This window comes from Planococcus citri, chromosome 5, assembly GCF_950023065.1.
Source record: "Planococcus citri chromosome 5, ihPlaCitr1.1, whole genome shotgun sequence".
NCBI classification, from domain to species: domain Eukaryota; kingdom Metazoa; phylum Arthropoda; class Insecta; order Hemiptera; family Pseudococcidae; genus Planococcus; species Planococcus citri.
In genome coordinates this window covers 35,063,061-35,079,653 of record NC_088681.1, presented here as the reverse complement: position 1 = coordinate 35,079,653, position 16,593 = coordinate 35,063,061, and the positions used below count along the sequence as shown (strand labels likewise).

Sequence of the window (16,593 nt, the reverse complement as noted above, 5' to 3'; positions counted from 1 at the left end):
ATTTTTCATCATGAGAAAAATGATCCATCCAGTTCGTATGTATTTTTATTAGGTACTCTGTGAAAGTATAGTTAGACTTGAAATGATAGTTCCCAGCTGTTTATGTCATTTATTTAACTACGCACGTCGTTAATGTTTCTAGATATCTGTTTATTCCACTTCGTCATTACCATTACCTACCCTATCAATTTCTGCCCCCAATAAATTTCAAACAAAAACAAAAAATTCTATAATAATTCCAAAAATAAATCAACGTCCAACGTATTCCATTACTCATATGACTACAGGTAATGGCTTCAAGTTAGAATATCATAATCGTACGAGAAAGAAAAATAAATGTCATAGTAACTACAGTACAACGTTAAATAAAAGTATACAAAACTTGATTTGTTGCGTTTTTATTAAGGAAGAAAAAAAACTGAAAGCGGTGCATGTGTATGTAACTTGCATATCATTGTAGAGTAAATTTTATTGCAAATACGCATTTATATTACTTTTATTTATTGCTCAATTCCTCTTTTGTCGGAACTATTGTACCCAACCATACCCATACCCACACGAAGTGCCTGTGTGAGTAAAACGCGTATTTATGTGTTATTAAAATTGCATATGCATATATCATGCAGGCGAATTGAACTGCAGGCTTTTCATAGAGAGAAAATTACTTTCACGTTGTAGCCCTTTAGAAAAAACCTCCCAGCTTTGTAAATTTTAATTGAAATCTTCCCGTTGGACTTTTCAAGAGGTCATACAAGTTCACGTGAAACTGTAAAAAAAAATTCAAGTCGATGGAGAATTTATGTGCATGGAGTTACGAGAGGTGTTTTGTACTGTAAATAACATAATCATGGCGATGGCGTTCGGGGCGTTCGGGGCGATCGTCATTTATCATGGGGTAATTTCGGGTGCATAAAAGTTGCCAAAATTAATGAAACTGTTTACTTAAATAAACAAGGTAAAGGTTAAAACCTACTCGAAAATTTTATCGGTTATAAATGCATACGTAATATTTCGTCAACGTCGACACGGTTCGTATCATTTAAATGAATGAATTTTGCCAACGCAAGCAAGATTGTTTATTGTAATTGATGAGGTAGTTTACGTCGTCGAGGTGTGTTTTTAAAAGTATTGTGCAATTTTTATTTTTAGTCGATTCAGCATCTGCGGTCGTCGTTATTCAGACTGCAATGCCAAAAAGGATACTGAAAAAATAATCAACTCGGGTTTGGTAATTGGTAAAGGGGAAAAAAGAGTGAAGAATCTTAAATTCATGAGATTTTCTCTTACCTAGAGAGCAAAACTCCTTTGAGATGAAGAAAACGAGAAATTCATTATTTAAAAATACAAGCTGCGAATGTATCTGCTGTAGGTAGGTACCTACGTGAAATTAACGAAATTACTGCTCCAAAGATTCCTGACAATATCAAACAAAAAACTTTCAAAATTGACGTATTTTAAAATTTTGTAAAAATTAAAGGTCTTAGAGCCTTTTATACCTACTTTATGTTCTTCATACCTGTATTTTTTTTACCCCAAAATTATATTTTACGATCCTACGAAAAGTTGATAATTCGCGTAGTAGTTCACGTTAATTAGACAGCTTAAAAAGGTCTTCGGTATAATGCCACGTTCTTCTATATCCTTTCCGAGTACCCTTGGCTTAGGTGAAAATTATTTCACCTTAGATAATTCACGGTTGAATAAAAATCTCGCGTCATAGTTTTCCTTGACCTTAGAAAATCCCCTTCGCGAAATGTGTAGGTAGGTAGCATTTTATCGTCAGAACGGAAATTACCAGATATAGATACAGTGTATCTCCCTTAGGTGGTAAACCGAGACCGAAAAATCATTTTTCTTCATAAACAACAATGTATATTTTTTTTTACCGACATAAATGAGAAATAATTCGGTTCGTTATTGAAAAATATTACTCGATTGTTATGACGTCGAGATGATGTTTTGGTCGTAAAAAAACACCAACTTTTGGGTAGATTTTTCTCTACGTGAAATTTCAAAATTATAACAATTTTATGGTAATTTTAATATTCGTTAAATATAGCTTCGCTTTTGGGTGCCGTAAAATGTAGTTGAATTTTGCCAACAATGCTACAATAGGAATTTCTTGAAAAAAAATATCAATTATACTGTTTAGAAGTAAATTACTCTATTTCCAATTCACCACGGTTCGTTAATAAACACGTGTTCAAATTCATAAAATAAGCTCGATACTGTTCCGTATTTAATTACGAATTAATTATGGAATGGCACTTTAAAATAGAAAAAAAAATGTTTACCGAAAATAACTACTCGGTGATTTATTATTCATCTATTTGCGTGCACATAATGGAAACATCGACCTAGTTTTTTTCCTATTTCAATGTACCACAACAAGTAATAAAACATGTTGTTTTGCTTTTTTCCAGGGTATCATTCGGAAGTTCAAAAGGCTCAATGGTGGAGACGCTAATTTACGAAACCCCTGTTCAAGAAGAACCCGAACCTACCCCTTCTCAAAAATCAAATTCCGATAAAAGCGACGATACAGATTCATATTCGACGTAAGTATTCGATTTCGAATATGCTAACATGAGTATAACATGCGATGAAATATTCGAAGAGAATTTTTTGAAATATTTATATAGGCCATATTTCTATAGAAACGAAACTGAATGTGTGCAATTAGAGGACTTCTCAGTGACTGGGGTTTCGTGAAAATACGACTTGATTGTCATGTCAAGTGCTCGTGTGAGTTGTTTACGATGAAAAACGAAAGGAATTTAGAAAAAAGTTTATTCTTTTACGGTAGGGCTTTTGTGTCTTCATTTTTTTTTGTGAGATTAGTACCTACTCAAAGAGAACTATACTTTTGTAGAACAGGAATGGATGAGTTCAAAATTCAAATTAGCTTTTTAAATCGACTACCTTTGGGGTCATTCTCATATTCCTTGTCAAATCACCGGGCATTTTTCACTTGGAGTCGACGATTTAAAAAAATATATTTTTTATGTGATTAGACCTCGATGAGAGATGACGAATGGAGGTATCCGCAGTTCTCAAAGTGTATTTGTGAGGGAGATAGAGGTGCTCAAAGTTTTGAGGAAAATAAAATTACCCCAAGTACAACTTTTTATACCGATTAACATATAAAGTAATTGGGACGATGTTTTTTTGTAATCTCAATTTTAAAAATTCTAAAGATTACCTACCAGAAAATACTAGTACAACTTATTTCTGATTCTAAAAAGAACGCTGCCCCTAAGTGCAAAAAGCTCGGCGATTTGGAATAACTGAGAATATAAATGAATGAACGAAAGAAATTGATAATTTCGTCATACTACGTAATCTTATACTTGAATACATCTTCGATTACCAGTGTAAAACAAAATCTGCCTGAACTTGATATAATCCTTTTTGCGTCTCAATTTTCACACTTAATTAAATCAAATTTATATCTTGGGAATTTATCTTGCACGTGTAACCGTAACCCACCCTTAAATATTGCTAAAGAAAGTGTTGGTACTTTTATAAACAACCACGCCTTTCTTTGAGCTAGTCAGCAAGTCCCTCAATGGTAATAAATTTTCATGTGTAGGTACCTGTAATAAATTTGAATTGTTTAAAGTCATATTTAAGAGCAATACGAGAACATTTTTTTCCTGCTTTAGATATTTTAATTTGTAGCTTTCCAAAAAAAAAAAAAAAAAAAAAAAAAAAAAGGTGTTATGTTAATTTGGGATATTTTTCAATAGTAAATCTACCTGCGAATCAATTTGATTACGAAATTAATCCAGGTGTGGTGATTTTTTCTCAGTTTTGACGAAGGTGTGGTCAATTTAATTGTTCGTGTTTCCGCGCGAACCGCGAATCGTTCGAAATTGTTTTTCATTATTCATCCATTACGATTGTTTACAATTTTTCAAATAGGCAGGTCTACGTGATAAATTCTTGGCTGTTAGATTCATTTTGAAAATTCTCATTCAAGTTCATTTAATCTATTGTTTATTCAATAATTGTTTGATACATTTTTCCTTATTATCAGTTTTATTTTTAGTAAAAATTCCAAATGTTTCTAAATTCTCAGCGTAGATTTTTCTTTTTCAATTTTCAACTGGCGTATGGAATGGTAGAAGATAAACATAAGATATTAAAAGAGAAACAGTGAGTACATAATGAAATAAAATTTAACTTATTGAGGTGTTTTTCCAATAATAAGTTTTGAAAATTTATAAGATGAGGATGACCGAACGAACAATGAAGTCTACCAGTTGATATTGATAGTGCAATGAATCAAAGTAATAGACTGTTTCAACTCTTTTTTCCTTGTTACATAATTCATCTTATGGCTTTAGAAATTTATTTGGCATAAGTATTTATTACTGTACAATTCGAATAATCAGGCCTGAAGCTCGAAAACGTGAAAAAGTGAAGAACTCGAATAAAATGAAAAAAGTTGACCAACGAAACCTCCAAGCTTCTAAGCTCACCTACTTTCTCAGTTTTAGTTCAATATTACCTGTTGTTCCGCTAGGAGCGCTATCGAACACGAGAATTTATTTCACGTAATACGCACCTACAGTTCGAACACATCACTAGAATATAAAACAATCTCTTTTTCCATCAAATCCAGGTCATGGAACGTGGAATACTGAAAATAATCTAAATTTGTATTCGGTTATTTACATTCGCGGCTTTGATTCGTGTAGTGATTATTTAGTTGATGTGAATTTAGTTTAAAATTTTCGAAATTGGGTAGTTGAATTGTGTCAAGTGTCGCGTAATATTTGCTTCGCCAAATATTATAACCGAGCTGTTTAAATTACCTATCCAATGGTGTGTTGATATCTTCGATGTAATCAAAAAGGGTTGATTAGATTCGAGATCATAAAGTGTCGATTGGGTGAGTTACCTTTTAAAGTTCGATTAATAATCTTTCATAAAAATAATTAATCCTTACTCTCGAGTGATATATGAGTGAGAAAATGTTGCCATTAAATATGCCTTCTGTGTAGGTTCATTTATTACAAGTGTTTGCATTCTGCTGCTACGTGTTTCTAAAGGCGTTGCATTCTCTATGCACTTGCGATGTTTGCTTTTGATGCATATTGCATTATTATGCAATTTGTTTATTCGCCTGCTTATCTGTGTTAGAAATTAATGGAATTCCTGAGCTTTTCTTCTGCTCCCCTTTCATCTGGTACGTGCAATTTGTAACGCTGATATCGAATTTACTTCATCGTTCGTGTTACATACTTGAGGTGTTTCGTTTACCTTATTCTTCGTGTAATGAATTTTCAAAGTAATTTCCAATCACACTGAAATATTCTGCAAGAAATTCATTCATTCGTATCGAATATTTGGATAGCAATAACGTCGAATCTGCTCTATATAATTTGAATAGGTAGAGAGGTACTGTAAATATGTAACATAGGGATACGTTAATTGCTCGTAAATAAGGAAGAATTAATTATATACGCCTCCTGAAATACCACCGCGTTGTTTTTTTTTCACTGTGTGGACATTCATTCGGTAGCATCGAAAGTTGTACATAGACAATGTTAATATTAAAATAACCTTGACCATTGCTTAACGATGATGTCATTCGTACCGATGTAATTGACTCTTTTGACCGAAAATTGCACGAGATTCCTATTTACCGTATGCAAGTTGTTATAATTAGGTATCTACTTCATTTGGTTCACTGTCACCACTCACCAAAGTATCACCGTATGGTAGTTTGGCTTAAACGTGGTGGAAAAATTGTTCAAAATTTAGTACAGTAGCCTTGAAAAGTAATGCAATTTTAGGAACCTCTCTGGTTACTTTTTTGATGCAGTGTTGGCAATTTCATGGACGAATTTTTATGATAGTTTTTTTTTCTTTTTGGTTTAATACGACGAATTTCATTTGCACGCACCCAAGATCGCCTCTTTTCGCTCGAAATTAACTGCAGTGGGATACCTACTTAGTTGTAGGAGTGAAAATGATAAAGATCCGTGAACGTAGTAATAGGAAGGAAAGGAACCAGTTCGAATTTTTCGAGCGGAATAACGAGCCTGTCAAGTATCGAGTAACATGTGCGCAAGCACGATATTTAAATCGCAAATCCAGCTTGATTTATTCGACTTGGATGACTTCATCGTTGAAAAAAGTATACTCAATGTTACATGGAAATGAAAACAGTTTTGTATCAATGACGTAACATGGTTCATGTAATTTTCGATTAAACCATTATATTCCATTAGGACTGGGGCGTCTTAAAAATATAAATTTTAAAAATAACTCGCACTCTTGCCAAATATCATCGCATATTTAATGCAAAGATTTTTTCACCAAGTGTGCCCAACTGCCTTATGTTACAGTTTACGTACCCAAGGTTGTTATAAATCGTGCAAAATTAGGTCTTCTCTGTTCTGGTGTGTTTACTGTGTAACTTTTGCCCCATTTCAAGATGTAACTTTTTTCATTCTTCTGCGAGCTATGAGCAATGAGCACCTACAGATGCGATGAAACGTATAATTAAAAGTGGCCAAATATTGGTATGCTAATGTTCTCCAGTCATCGAATAATACCTTATGGTGTTTTCGACAAATTTATACCTCTGTTTATGAACGATGTACTGTTGCTAATGAAGTAACGAAAGTTGACTCTGAGCCGAATATTTTAGCATATTCGAATCTCGATATTTATACCTGCTGCAGATGTAGCGAAATTTATTCAGTTGTGTGATTTTGAAACGTACTGTTGTCAGCTTTGACATTTTCGATGTTTACTTTGAAAAATTACCTACTCAACACGAAGAGTAAAAAGTCACAAAGTAGCACAACATGCCACAGTGTACGATACGCAACCGAATATGGATGCGAATATAACCTTCCGTGGCTTGGTGTAGACTCTGTGTGTAGAATATACGCACGTTAACGACAATGACCCAATGAGATGCTTCATAGTAGTACGTTTGAAATATTAAAATGATGAATACCTATTACTAGTGTCAATAATGTGACCTGCTGGACTTGGAAATTGGTTAAGATTCAGGTGTAGGTAATCAAATCATGGGTTCAGAGAGGCCAAAGTGAAAAGGTTTTTGTTGGTGAAGATATCGTTTCTTTTTTACGAGCTACTATGACGATTAATAAGATTTTAATTGATTAGAAATTTTGAATTTATGTAGAAGTTGTGTCACAACTGTCTGAGAAATGTAGATTGGGCAGCAAACTAGCAAATGAAAAGAGAAATTGTTTCGAGATGATTTTTTTGGCCAATTTAAAATTCAAATTTTTTCATCCCATCTTCACTCATGAAAAAGGTAAAAAAAAACTCGATTAGTTGAGGGCTCGCATAAGGATCTATTGCAACCTCCTACGGATCCTCTGGGACAACTTTTTTCTCAAAGGGGGAGTCCTAAGAAACATTCCTTTCCTAGCCCTTGCCACTGTCCTCAAAAAAAGTGGCCCTACTTACAAAATAGTGGCCATTTTGATTTACAGGTCAGCCGAAATCGCAGATTTTGCGTTCCAACATCTTTTTCGATTTTTGGTGAATTTTTGAAAATCAAATTTAGGCCAAAAATGAGGGGAAAAATCAAAATCTTACCAAATTGACCTAGAAAGCTGAAATTTGGGATATACCCTATTTTCGACTTGCCAAATCCATTGGAAACTGTTTAAGATCATTAGAGTAGTTCTGGAGCCTCCAGCAGATTTTTGAGACTTGAAATTTCTACAAAATTTTATCAAATGGAGGTGGAAAGACGAAATTCATTCTGCAAACTAATTTCAATATGCTACGAAGTCGACTACAGGTGAATTTCAAGTCGTTTTAGAGTCTCCAGTAACTTTTTGAAAATTACTGGAGCCTCCAGTAAATTTCTGAAACTTGAAAATTTCACTAAATTTTATCAAATTGACTTGAGATGAAAAAGGGAAATTTACTCTGCATTTCAATTTTAGCACTCTCTGAAGACGACTTCAGGTGGGTTCAAGTCATTTTGGAGCCTCCAGCGGCTTTTTGAAAATTCCTGGAGTCTCCAGAAGATTTTTGAAACTTGAAATTTGAAAAAAATTACACTTCAATTTTTCAAATCTTGAAGTAACAAAAGCTTTCAACTTTGGTAAGTATTCATCATAAAGAAATTGAATTTTCAATGCGAATGCAAAATTAATTAATCAAGTCTTATCAGACTTTTGAGGACTTGAACCTTTCGAAAAAAAGTGACCGATGGGGAAGTGGCTCTGACGATCGAATCCAAAAAACTTAGAAGTGTAAATATTTGAAGTCTTTGGATTTGAACCACCTCGAATTGGTCAGAATAGGTATGCTGCACCTTATTTTCATTTTCATGTTTTTCCCTGTAGTGAATAGGAGGGGGAGGACGAGGAGTGGTGTGGTGGAGACTTTTGGTGGCCGTATCCTAAAAATATTTCGATATTCGTACTTGGTAACCAAAAAAGCAACTGAAGGCAGTGCCTTCAAATTAAATAACAATCGATAAATCACTTCACTTTTAATTATGTTTCTTGATGAATTTTGATCGAAATTGGAAGTCCTATGCCTTGTAAGAGTGTTGAACTCCATTTTGAAATAAGGTTACGAAGGATCTCCTTCGTATTTTTTAGCCTTTGAATATTTTGTATTCATTATGAAAAATTGAACTTTCACCTTGAAATGAGCTTTTCAAATTTTAATAACTGATTTTGAATCTTCTATAATTATTCATCTTCTCCGAAAATCGAAGGACAGACTTGCTCCAGTCTCGAGGTTAAGCCTTCAAAAGTCATTTTCCAATCCCTTACAGGGTGAGGAGTTTGCTAAAACCTACAATTGAAGGAGACTCTTCGTAAAAAAATTTTTAGTTCGAGTTGATTAGGAATGAGGGTAGAAATTTGATTCTCCGAGAATATACTGATAGACTTTGTTTCATTAAAATCTGGCTTGTAATCTAAAAGTTGAAAAGCAATTGAATTTTAGGAAAAAAGTTACCTGCGTTTTATCACGCAAAGTCACGTTTTTTAAACAGATCCAGGGAAAATGCGTGATTTAATTTTTTTAAATCTTCTTTTAAAAGTTGATTGTAGTAATTTTGAAAAGCGAATGAAATCTGTACCTGTTCCTATTTTTGAACATTTGCAACTTTATTTTTTCAAAATACTCAGCTCGCTTATTGTATTTTCTGTGTTGTTTTTTCCCCCAATGCATTTGTTATATTTTGCTGGAAAATTGATTACTGTGCCATAATAGTTTGAACCTTTAAATCCAGAAAATTTGTAAAATTTTGGCACCACCATAAACTTATGGAACTTGAAAGGGTACCAATAACTGGATCGTTTAAAAATTTAACGACTTGATCACCAGTCCATGTATCCCAATCAATTAGTGAACAATTTTCTTGTATACGAAACTGCTACGATTTCTAAGAAGTACAAGTTACGTAATTAATATTTTACCAAGCGATGTTAAAATATAAAATTTCAAACTTTTTGCTCGTAAAAATGAAGCAGACATGATGAATTAGCCTATAGCCGTGACGTTTGGTAAACATATGAAGCAATTATAACGAAATTTTTCCATATGAATTTTACCACTTTCTGAGTCCGTGCGTTTCACACGCGTTGTAATTGTTTTTTTTTTTCGAATTTTTCATTCTCAAGTTTTAAAAAAATTACCATCGGGCGAGTCTCGTAAGATGCGTTAAAAAAGCATAAAATGTGTAATTATTTTCGCATTTAACGCTCGACGATATTTGCTCATTGAGTATTGTGCATAAGTCGCACTTGGCTGTAGAGGGTTTACATATGTGTGTAGAAGAGGCCTCTGGCAAATTTCACCGTGTGGTTGTATGTCTACGTATAGCACATATTCTAACATGTGTGTAGGAAAATATAGGTTGAAGTTTTTAAAGAGCATTAATTTATTCGTTATTTGATGTACCAACGAGTACAAGGGCAATTAACTTCTTTTTTTTGATATCGAGCCTGCGTTAAGTGCTAAAATTAACGTCAACTTGAATTTTTCATTGTTAAAGTAAACAAAGTTATCTGCACGGTTTCAATGTGATTTTGAAATTCATCGAGCCGTTCGTAAGTTTGGTGCTTAGTGGTTTAATCGGTTCGTTGTTTAATTGTGTTCTCGGTGTCAAAGTTTTTTTTTTACATTTTGCGACTTTGAAAACGTGAAAATGATAATGTTAGAATTTTTTTCACTATTTATTTAATAATTTTTTTGTGCAATGTTTCGAGTTGTTTGTTAAAATGTGATTTTTGTTTTCGTTTGTTTACAGATGTGAGGGGGTTAAAGTACCGTCGAGTAAAGTTCGAGTGAGTTTTTTCGAATCGACAGAAAAAAAGTACGTGTTATCGGCGCCGGACAGTATTACCAATTCCGAAGATCTTGTAATTTATGAACAACTCGTTATGTCTAGTCCTTCGCAAATGAATAATACAACTGTACATAGTTACGGTAGACAAGAAAGGTGAGTCTGAATAATATTATTTATAACACCTTATCGATATTTTTTCGTAATTTGTCTATTTTTAAAGTCATTCGACTATTCAATTTTTCTTTTAAAGAGAGGATTAATTAAGTATTTCGGAAAATAGGTGAATAAAATTTTGTGATGATTTTTCAACATCTCTCGTTCAGTTTCGTCCCTTTTTGGAGGAGTTAGAAATGATATGTGGGCTCTTTGGTTTGTTCAAAATCCTAGTCCTAGCCTTTGTATAGCCTTTGAAAAAGGGTTTCAAACACAACTAAAGTGACGTAATATTCGACCATTTAGATGAAAACATTCATTTCATTCGATATGCAAAATTGCAAACCTACTTTTTATACTATCTACAAATCCTCTTTTAGCAGTACCACAAACTGACCTTTTGTGTATCAGATTTATATCGTCTCAAGTATTTCACAATATGGGGTTTGAAAATAGCCTTTTCTGTATCAACTTACAAAATATTCCATCTATTTCCTTGGAAAAATTTCATCACCTAAGAGCACCCAAATCTTATAACCAGTTTCTTAAGTTTAATTTTTTTCACAAAAGATCACTTCTTCGAATAATATTTAAGCGAAAAAAATGAAAGAAGATTGTAAAAGAAAAGCGGTAACGTAACAACGACCATTACGCCAACCAACCCCTCTTATATGCAAATCGCTCTCAAACGTTAGGGTATAGGGTACAATATCGACGTACAATTGTGCAGAATGCAGAATGTACTCGCCGTTGTGGCTGCAGTATCGAGAGAGGTCGACTCGTAAATGCATTTAAAGCGCCCCTTCTTTCGATATTTATCCTCGTAGTGAGCGTTTATTCCATGTGCCTTAGCAGTAAACTCGTACACGACATCAAAAAGAGGAGAATTGCATCGGCGGTGATAAAATACGAGATAGGGCTGTCATATAAATCGACCTATCTCTGATATAAATTTCATTCACTTGAACCACGTATCTCTTTGATGAATTTGCTTTGCATAAGTAATGTTAACAAAGTGGCGCCCTCATATCAGACGTGTTATGTGTGATGGAAAAAAAATTTGAAAATACGAGATACGAAGGTTCCTAATTTTGGGATCAGTTTTCTATGTTGTGTAGTTTATAGGTAATCTTTATTTTGGTATTCGTGGCACGTTTAGTTCAAAATGTACGAGCTCTCGTCGATACAATTGCAATCTTCATTCTTGTATTGTACATTCAACAGAACGATGACCGTAATGAACTGTCTGTAATTAGTATTTTTTTTTATCGCGGAACCCGTTATGAGCGGTTCGTCTGTATACATTGTGTATTTTGCTGATTTCATCATTTGAAATCTGCGACGCTGTTGGTACGACGACGGTGACGTGTATCGACGCTCAGGTCATCTTCTGTCGTAGTTTAAAATGGTATTTTTCTTAATGATGGCAGAAGCGACAGTAGGTCCAAAAAATGTAAAAAAAAATGAAATTTAGGGTGAATCTACGTGAAAATACGTTTTTGAAATATTTTTTAAGTGGTCAGTCTTCATTTTTAAAGCTGTTTTTATTCAAACTGCCAAAAAATGATAAATTTTTATCGTTTTCCTGCACCTTTTGACTATTTTGATAATTCGATTTTGAAAAATCCAGTGCTAGATTTGTGCTGAGGGTCTCGAAATGTCCCTACTATACACCTTTCACGATAATTTTGGCCAAATTTCCAGAATTCATTTTTTGTTATTTACTCGAATTGAATAGTCCTCAACATTCAAGGACGTTCATCTGCGTAACAGTTCATCCTACACTGAAAGAAATGATTTTCAAAACACTGTATTCAATCCCGAAATTGATGCAATGGTTACTGCACAGTACAGTAATTTTCAAATTACCTCATTTTGATGTAATGATTACATAGTTCAAATCAGAGAATGCATCAAATAATGGAATGAGTACATCGGCAGGATGGATTTATTGCATCACTTTTGAAAATTCAATTCTATGTTCTCATTACATTTCTTTGGAGACTCAGTCCTGCAGACATGGTATTCAGAACATCATTTGGTGGGTAATAGTTACATCGTATAGTAAGCAATGATTACATTCCTTAAACATGGCTGAGAACCATGTAGTGATTTACTGAATACAGTAAACGATGTACTGAGTACATCGTCAGTGGAAAACATTCCCAAACAGTGAAAAATTTATAAATACTTCGAGGGCCTGAATTAAACATTCTACTCGCGGCCATGTTGTTAAGTGCAGGCAGTTAGAACGAGAGGTCGCAGGTTCGAATCCCGGTTAGGTAGGAAAATTTTCGTAGGGATATTAGGTCTTGAAAAATTCGGTGCAGTGAAAAACATATAAATGTGCGGAGAGAAACTTGAAATTGATAAAAAAAAAAAAAAAAAAAATACCTAACCCCACTTTTTAAAATTTAAATACTGTTGAATAAAAACGATGGAATGGTTACTGCACTTCTGTGTAATAGTTACTTCTCTAAATGTGTACTGATTAATGCGTTTCATTCCTATACCAAAATTACCGCGTTTTAATGCACTGAGTGCATCGTTTTAATGTAACGATTACTGTTTATTTCTTTCAGTGTACGTACATGAAAAATAATAAAAAGTTTTTTTGTTGCAAATTTCATGTAGAGTATTTTTGTTCATGACCAGTGTCCTCGTAGAAGCCAAATTTTTGGAGAAAAGAGCGAAAAATCTGTTTTTGTAAAACTTACTCTCCCTGATTGCCCAAGGACGGAGTAAACGTTCTTCGAAAAATTGAACGAAAATAAACAGTTTCACAAAAAAATTGGAATTCGAGCTGATTTTTCTTTCAACACGTTTCAAGTTTTACCTCATTCGTAAAATTATGGTTTTTCATGTCTTCCTATATAGAAATGCAATCACGATCGACACCACGAATTAATGTATATACGAATTTCACTGAAGTGAAAAATTGGAAAAAAGACCTTTTCGCTCGGTCGTGCCAGCGCCATTGCATCGTGCTTTAAATTGAGTCTGCGGTGGATATTTTTACATGTACCTCCATATCTTTACTTTGCGGTAATATCTTGTCTATTAAAATTTGTTTACTTGAGCGTAATAATGTGTACAGTGTACACGTCGCAGTATTCGAATCTACCTACGCATATCAAACATAAATTTGAAAAAGCTCGTCGTCCGATAGAAAAATGGCGCTAGTTTTCAGCGGTGAAAAAATCGAGATGCTTTCCAAACTAAACGTACTGGTATGTAGGTATTCTTTTGGCATTATGTAATCAACTGAGCATAACTAACGTGTCGAGTGATTTTTTTCAAAGCAGGGACCATCGTCCTGGCGTCATTTTCGTCGAGTTCGCGTGTTACCGATTCAATTATTATAATTATATTTTTTTCACTTTTCGAGAACGCGTGTCGATTCGCATTTCTCTCGCCATATAGCCAAACGAGGAAGGAAAAAAGCACTATTGACGCCGATTTGGTACCTTACACCTCAATAATTTTCATCTCGTTACCGCAATTTATAAAAAAAATTGTCAAAGTGAGGGAGAAGGTGAAACTATAGCGAGAATTATTTGCTGTTAAAGCATGGAACTGATGTACGAGTAAACGATTCGTAATTTCTTCCTCGAGTGCACGTACAGCACTTAAATTTGTCAGTTATGAAAATTTTCGTTTTTTCAAACTGATAAGAAATTTTTCCATCGCATTGGCGTATATTTACTTAACGCGAATATGGTATTAACACTTTCATTAAATACTTATAAAACAAGCCACAGGCATGAGATAATATCGTCGAAAACACATCTTATGTTTTCTGTTATAAATTGAAGTTCTGTGAAAAACAAAAAAAGAAGAAAAATCGCGTTATTATTATTAAGCTTAACAATTTATCAACTGTTTGTTTTGTGTGTTTTTTTTTTGCCTCTGTGTACGCAGTTCTTTCGCAGAAGTGGAGAGTTGAATAATAGGCTTAAAGTTACCAACGTTTATAGAAGAATAGAACATTTAAAATTAACTCAAATCTCATGTCTTTTTGTTTGTCCTTACTTTGTGCTATCATATTTACCAGGTTTTATTTACCATTGTACGCCTACAGACAGGGTGATGCGAAAAGAACGTATGAAGTGTTTTTTCAAGCTTCTAAAAAATTCAGAAGTATATTTTGATTTTTTTTTTAATCTTAAAATGGTAGAATTACGAGGTAAAAATTGAGCTCAAATCCACAGAATATTCAACAGGTGGTAAAAGTAGTGAACAGTAATTTTAAAAATGAATGGCGAACAAAATAGTGAATTCAATCAAATTTTAGTAAATTTTCAAGGAGGAAAAATGTTGAAAAAATCCAACTATTGTGATCAGTATTTGTCTCCAATTTTTCGGTGACTTTGGGCGTAGATTTCTCTCAAGTGATATTTTTCCACTATGATTATTTATTGAATTTTCAATTTCGTTCTTGTGGAGCTGATCGAATACTCGTAAAAAATATTTTTTGAAAACTTTTTTCATTCAATGCTGGCAAATGATTTTGTCACGTTTTAAAAATAATCTATTCGTTTTTACATACGCATTTTTTCCAATAATAGAACGATTGAAGTTTGAATTTTCATTTTTACGATGCTTAGTATACCGACATCGAGCCATTGTGATACAGAATAATTGATTTACTGCCATAATTACAACGATCGATCAAGATAGAAAACCATTTCACGTGTAAAGAAACATACTACGACTTTCATTCACAGACTTAATAGCGAACGATTCAAAATGTTTGTATATAGCTTTTGAAATTCTTGTTATACCGCCAAAATATCGTGGTGTTTGAATTTCTGGAATTTTTTCGATTCTGATCGCTGACTGGCGGTCATTACCTACGTACTAGTATACTGCATATTTAGGAACGTGTTTGTGTAAATGCGAATTTATGACGCACACAATCATTTACCCGAAACCAGAGGTAATTAGGGAGCGTTAGTTTGAAATAAAATTGGTAGAGTTCATCGTTCTTGGTTTGAAAATTTTTTTGCATTTTTCATCGACGAAATACAAAAACGTCTACACTAAAGTGTTGATAGATTGCTTCAAATAAGTGTTCGAATTAATTTTTTGTTCTGTTGGAGTAATACGTGCGAGTACATAAGTACAAAACATGACGTATTAAAAGTTTATAAATTGACATTCTGGTGTCCTAATGGCCTACGCAAGATTACTACTGTAGGCCAATTTGTAACCTCGCTCTTGACATTGTTTTCTCTAGCAAACGTTACAAAAACATGTCGAGATATTGGTCCAAATTATGTGTACCTTCCTTTCCTACGTCATTTACTGTTACTCATTCATCCTGCTTGTTCTTATTGTACAGATTGAAAAATTACTGCAGTTTTCATTTCGGTTCGGTAAACCTATTTTAATTAACTGGAAACGCGATTAATTTTTCATCTTTCGTGATACGAGATCGTAATAATGTCTGCATCACGCGTCGTTGATTTTATTGTATGTACTTTAGACGTGTATTATTGTAGGTATATAAAAGTGCGTATGGTGGACGCGTGTATCACGTGTTATTTTCTGGTGTGAAGATGAAAATAGTCTGTGATTGGATTGGCAATATGATAGGAACATACCTACCTACTTCTTTTTGTATGGAATTTTGGAATAATCGTAGAGTTCGTCAAACTTTCATTGTAATACGAGTAGTGTAGTTATTTGATTTGTCATCTGAGTTTTGGCAAATAAATGAACATAGTTGTATCTTTTCATAGAATACGTCAATCGTTCGAATATACGAACTATATGATTCGTCACAGATGGAGTATTCCTGGAACCGAAATTACATTTTATTTATGGCTTATGGCACTTTTGTGTATAAATATCAACCGTATGTGAATTATTATGCCTTATATTTTTTGTGAGTAAGTGATGAAATACAGTTCTATACTCAAAACTTGATTCGAAGAACATCCCACAAATTATAAGGAATTGATTACAATCATATGCAGCCTATCACGAGTATTTTTGTAGCAGCCGAAGAGAGCCATATTGCTATGCTGTAAAAAAGAAAAAAAATAATATATTAGAGTGTACTGTTTATCGTTTGCTGTATACAAATGCATCCCAACCGACGTATCTATACCGCTATTTCC

The 16,593-nt window shown here is 33.6% G+C and overlaps 1 protein-coding gene across 2 annotated transcripts in view; it reads left to right on the top strand.

The window, feature by feature from the left end:
• LOC135848529 (uncharacterized) overlaps positions 1 to 16,593 on the top strand; it is a 90,936-nt gene that overhangs the window by 42,208 nt on the left and 32,135 nt on the right. For both annotated transcript variants that reach the window (XM_065368452.1, XM_065368453.1), the window contains exons 3-4: positions 2,424 to 2,558; positions 10,277 to 10,468. In XM_065368452.1, coding sequence (XP_065224524.1) covers positions 2,424 to 2,558; positions 10,277 to 10,468 — 327 coding nt within the window. The remainder of the gene's footprint in view (positions 1 to 2,423; positions 2,559 to 10,276; positions 10,469 to 16,593) is intronic.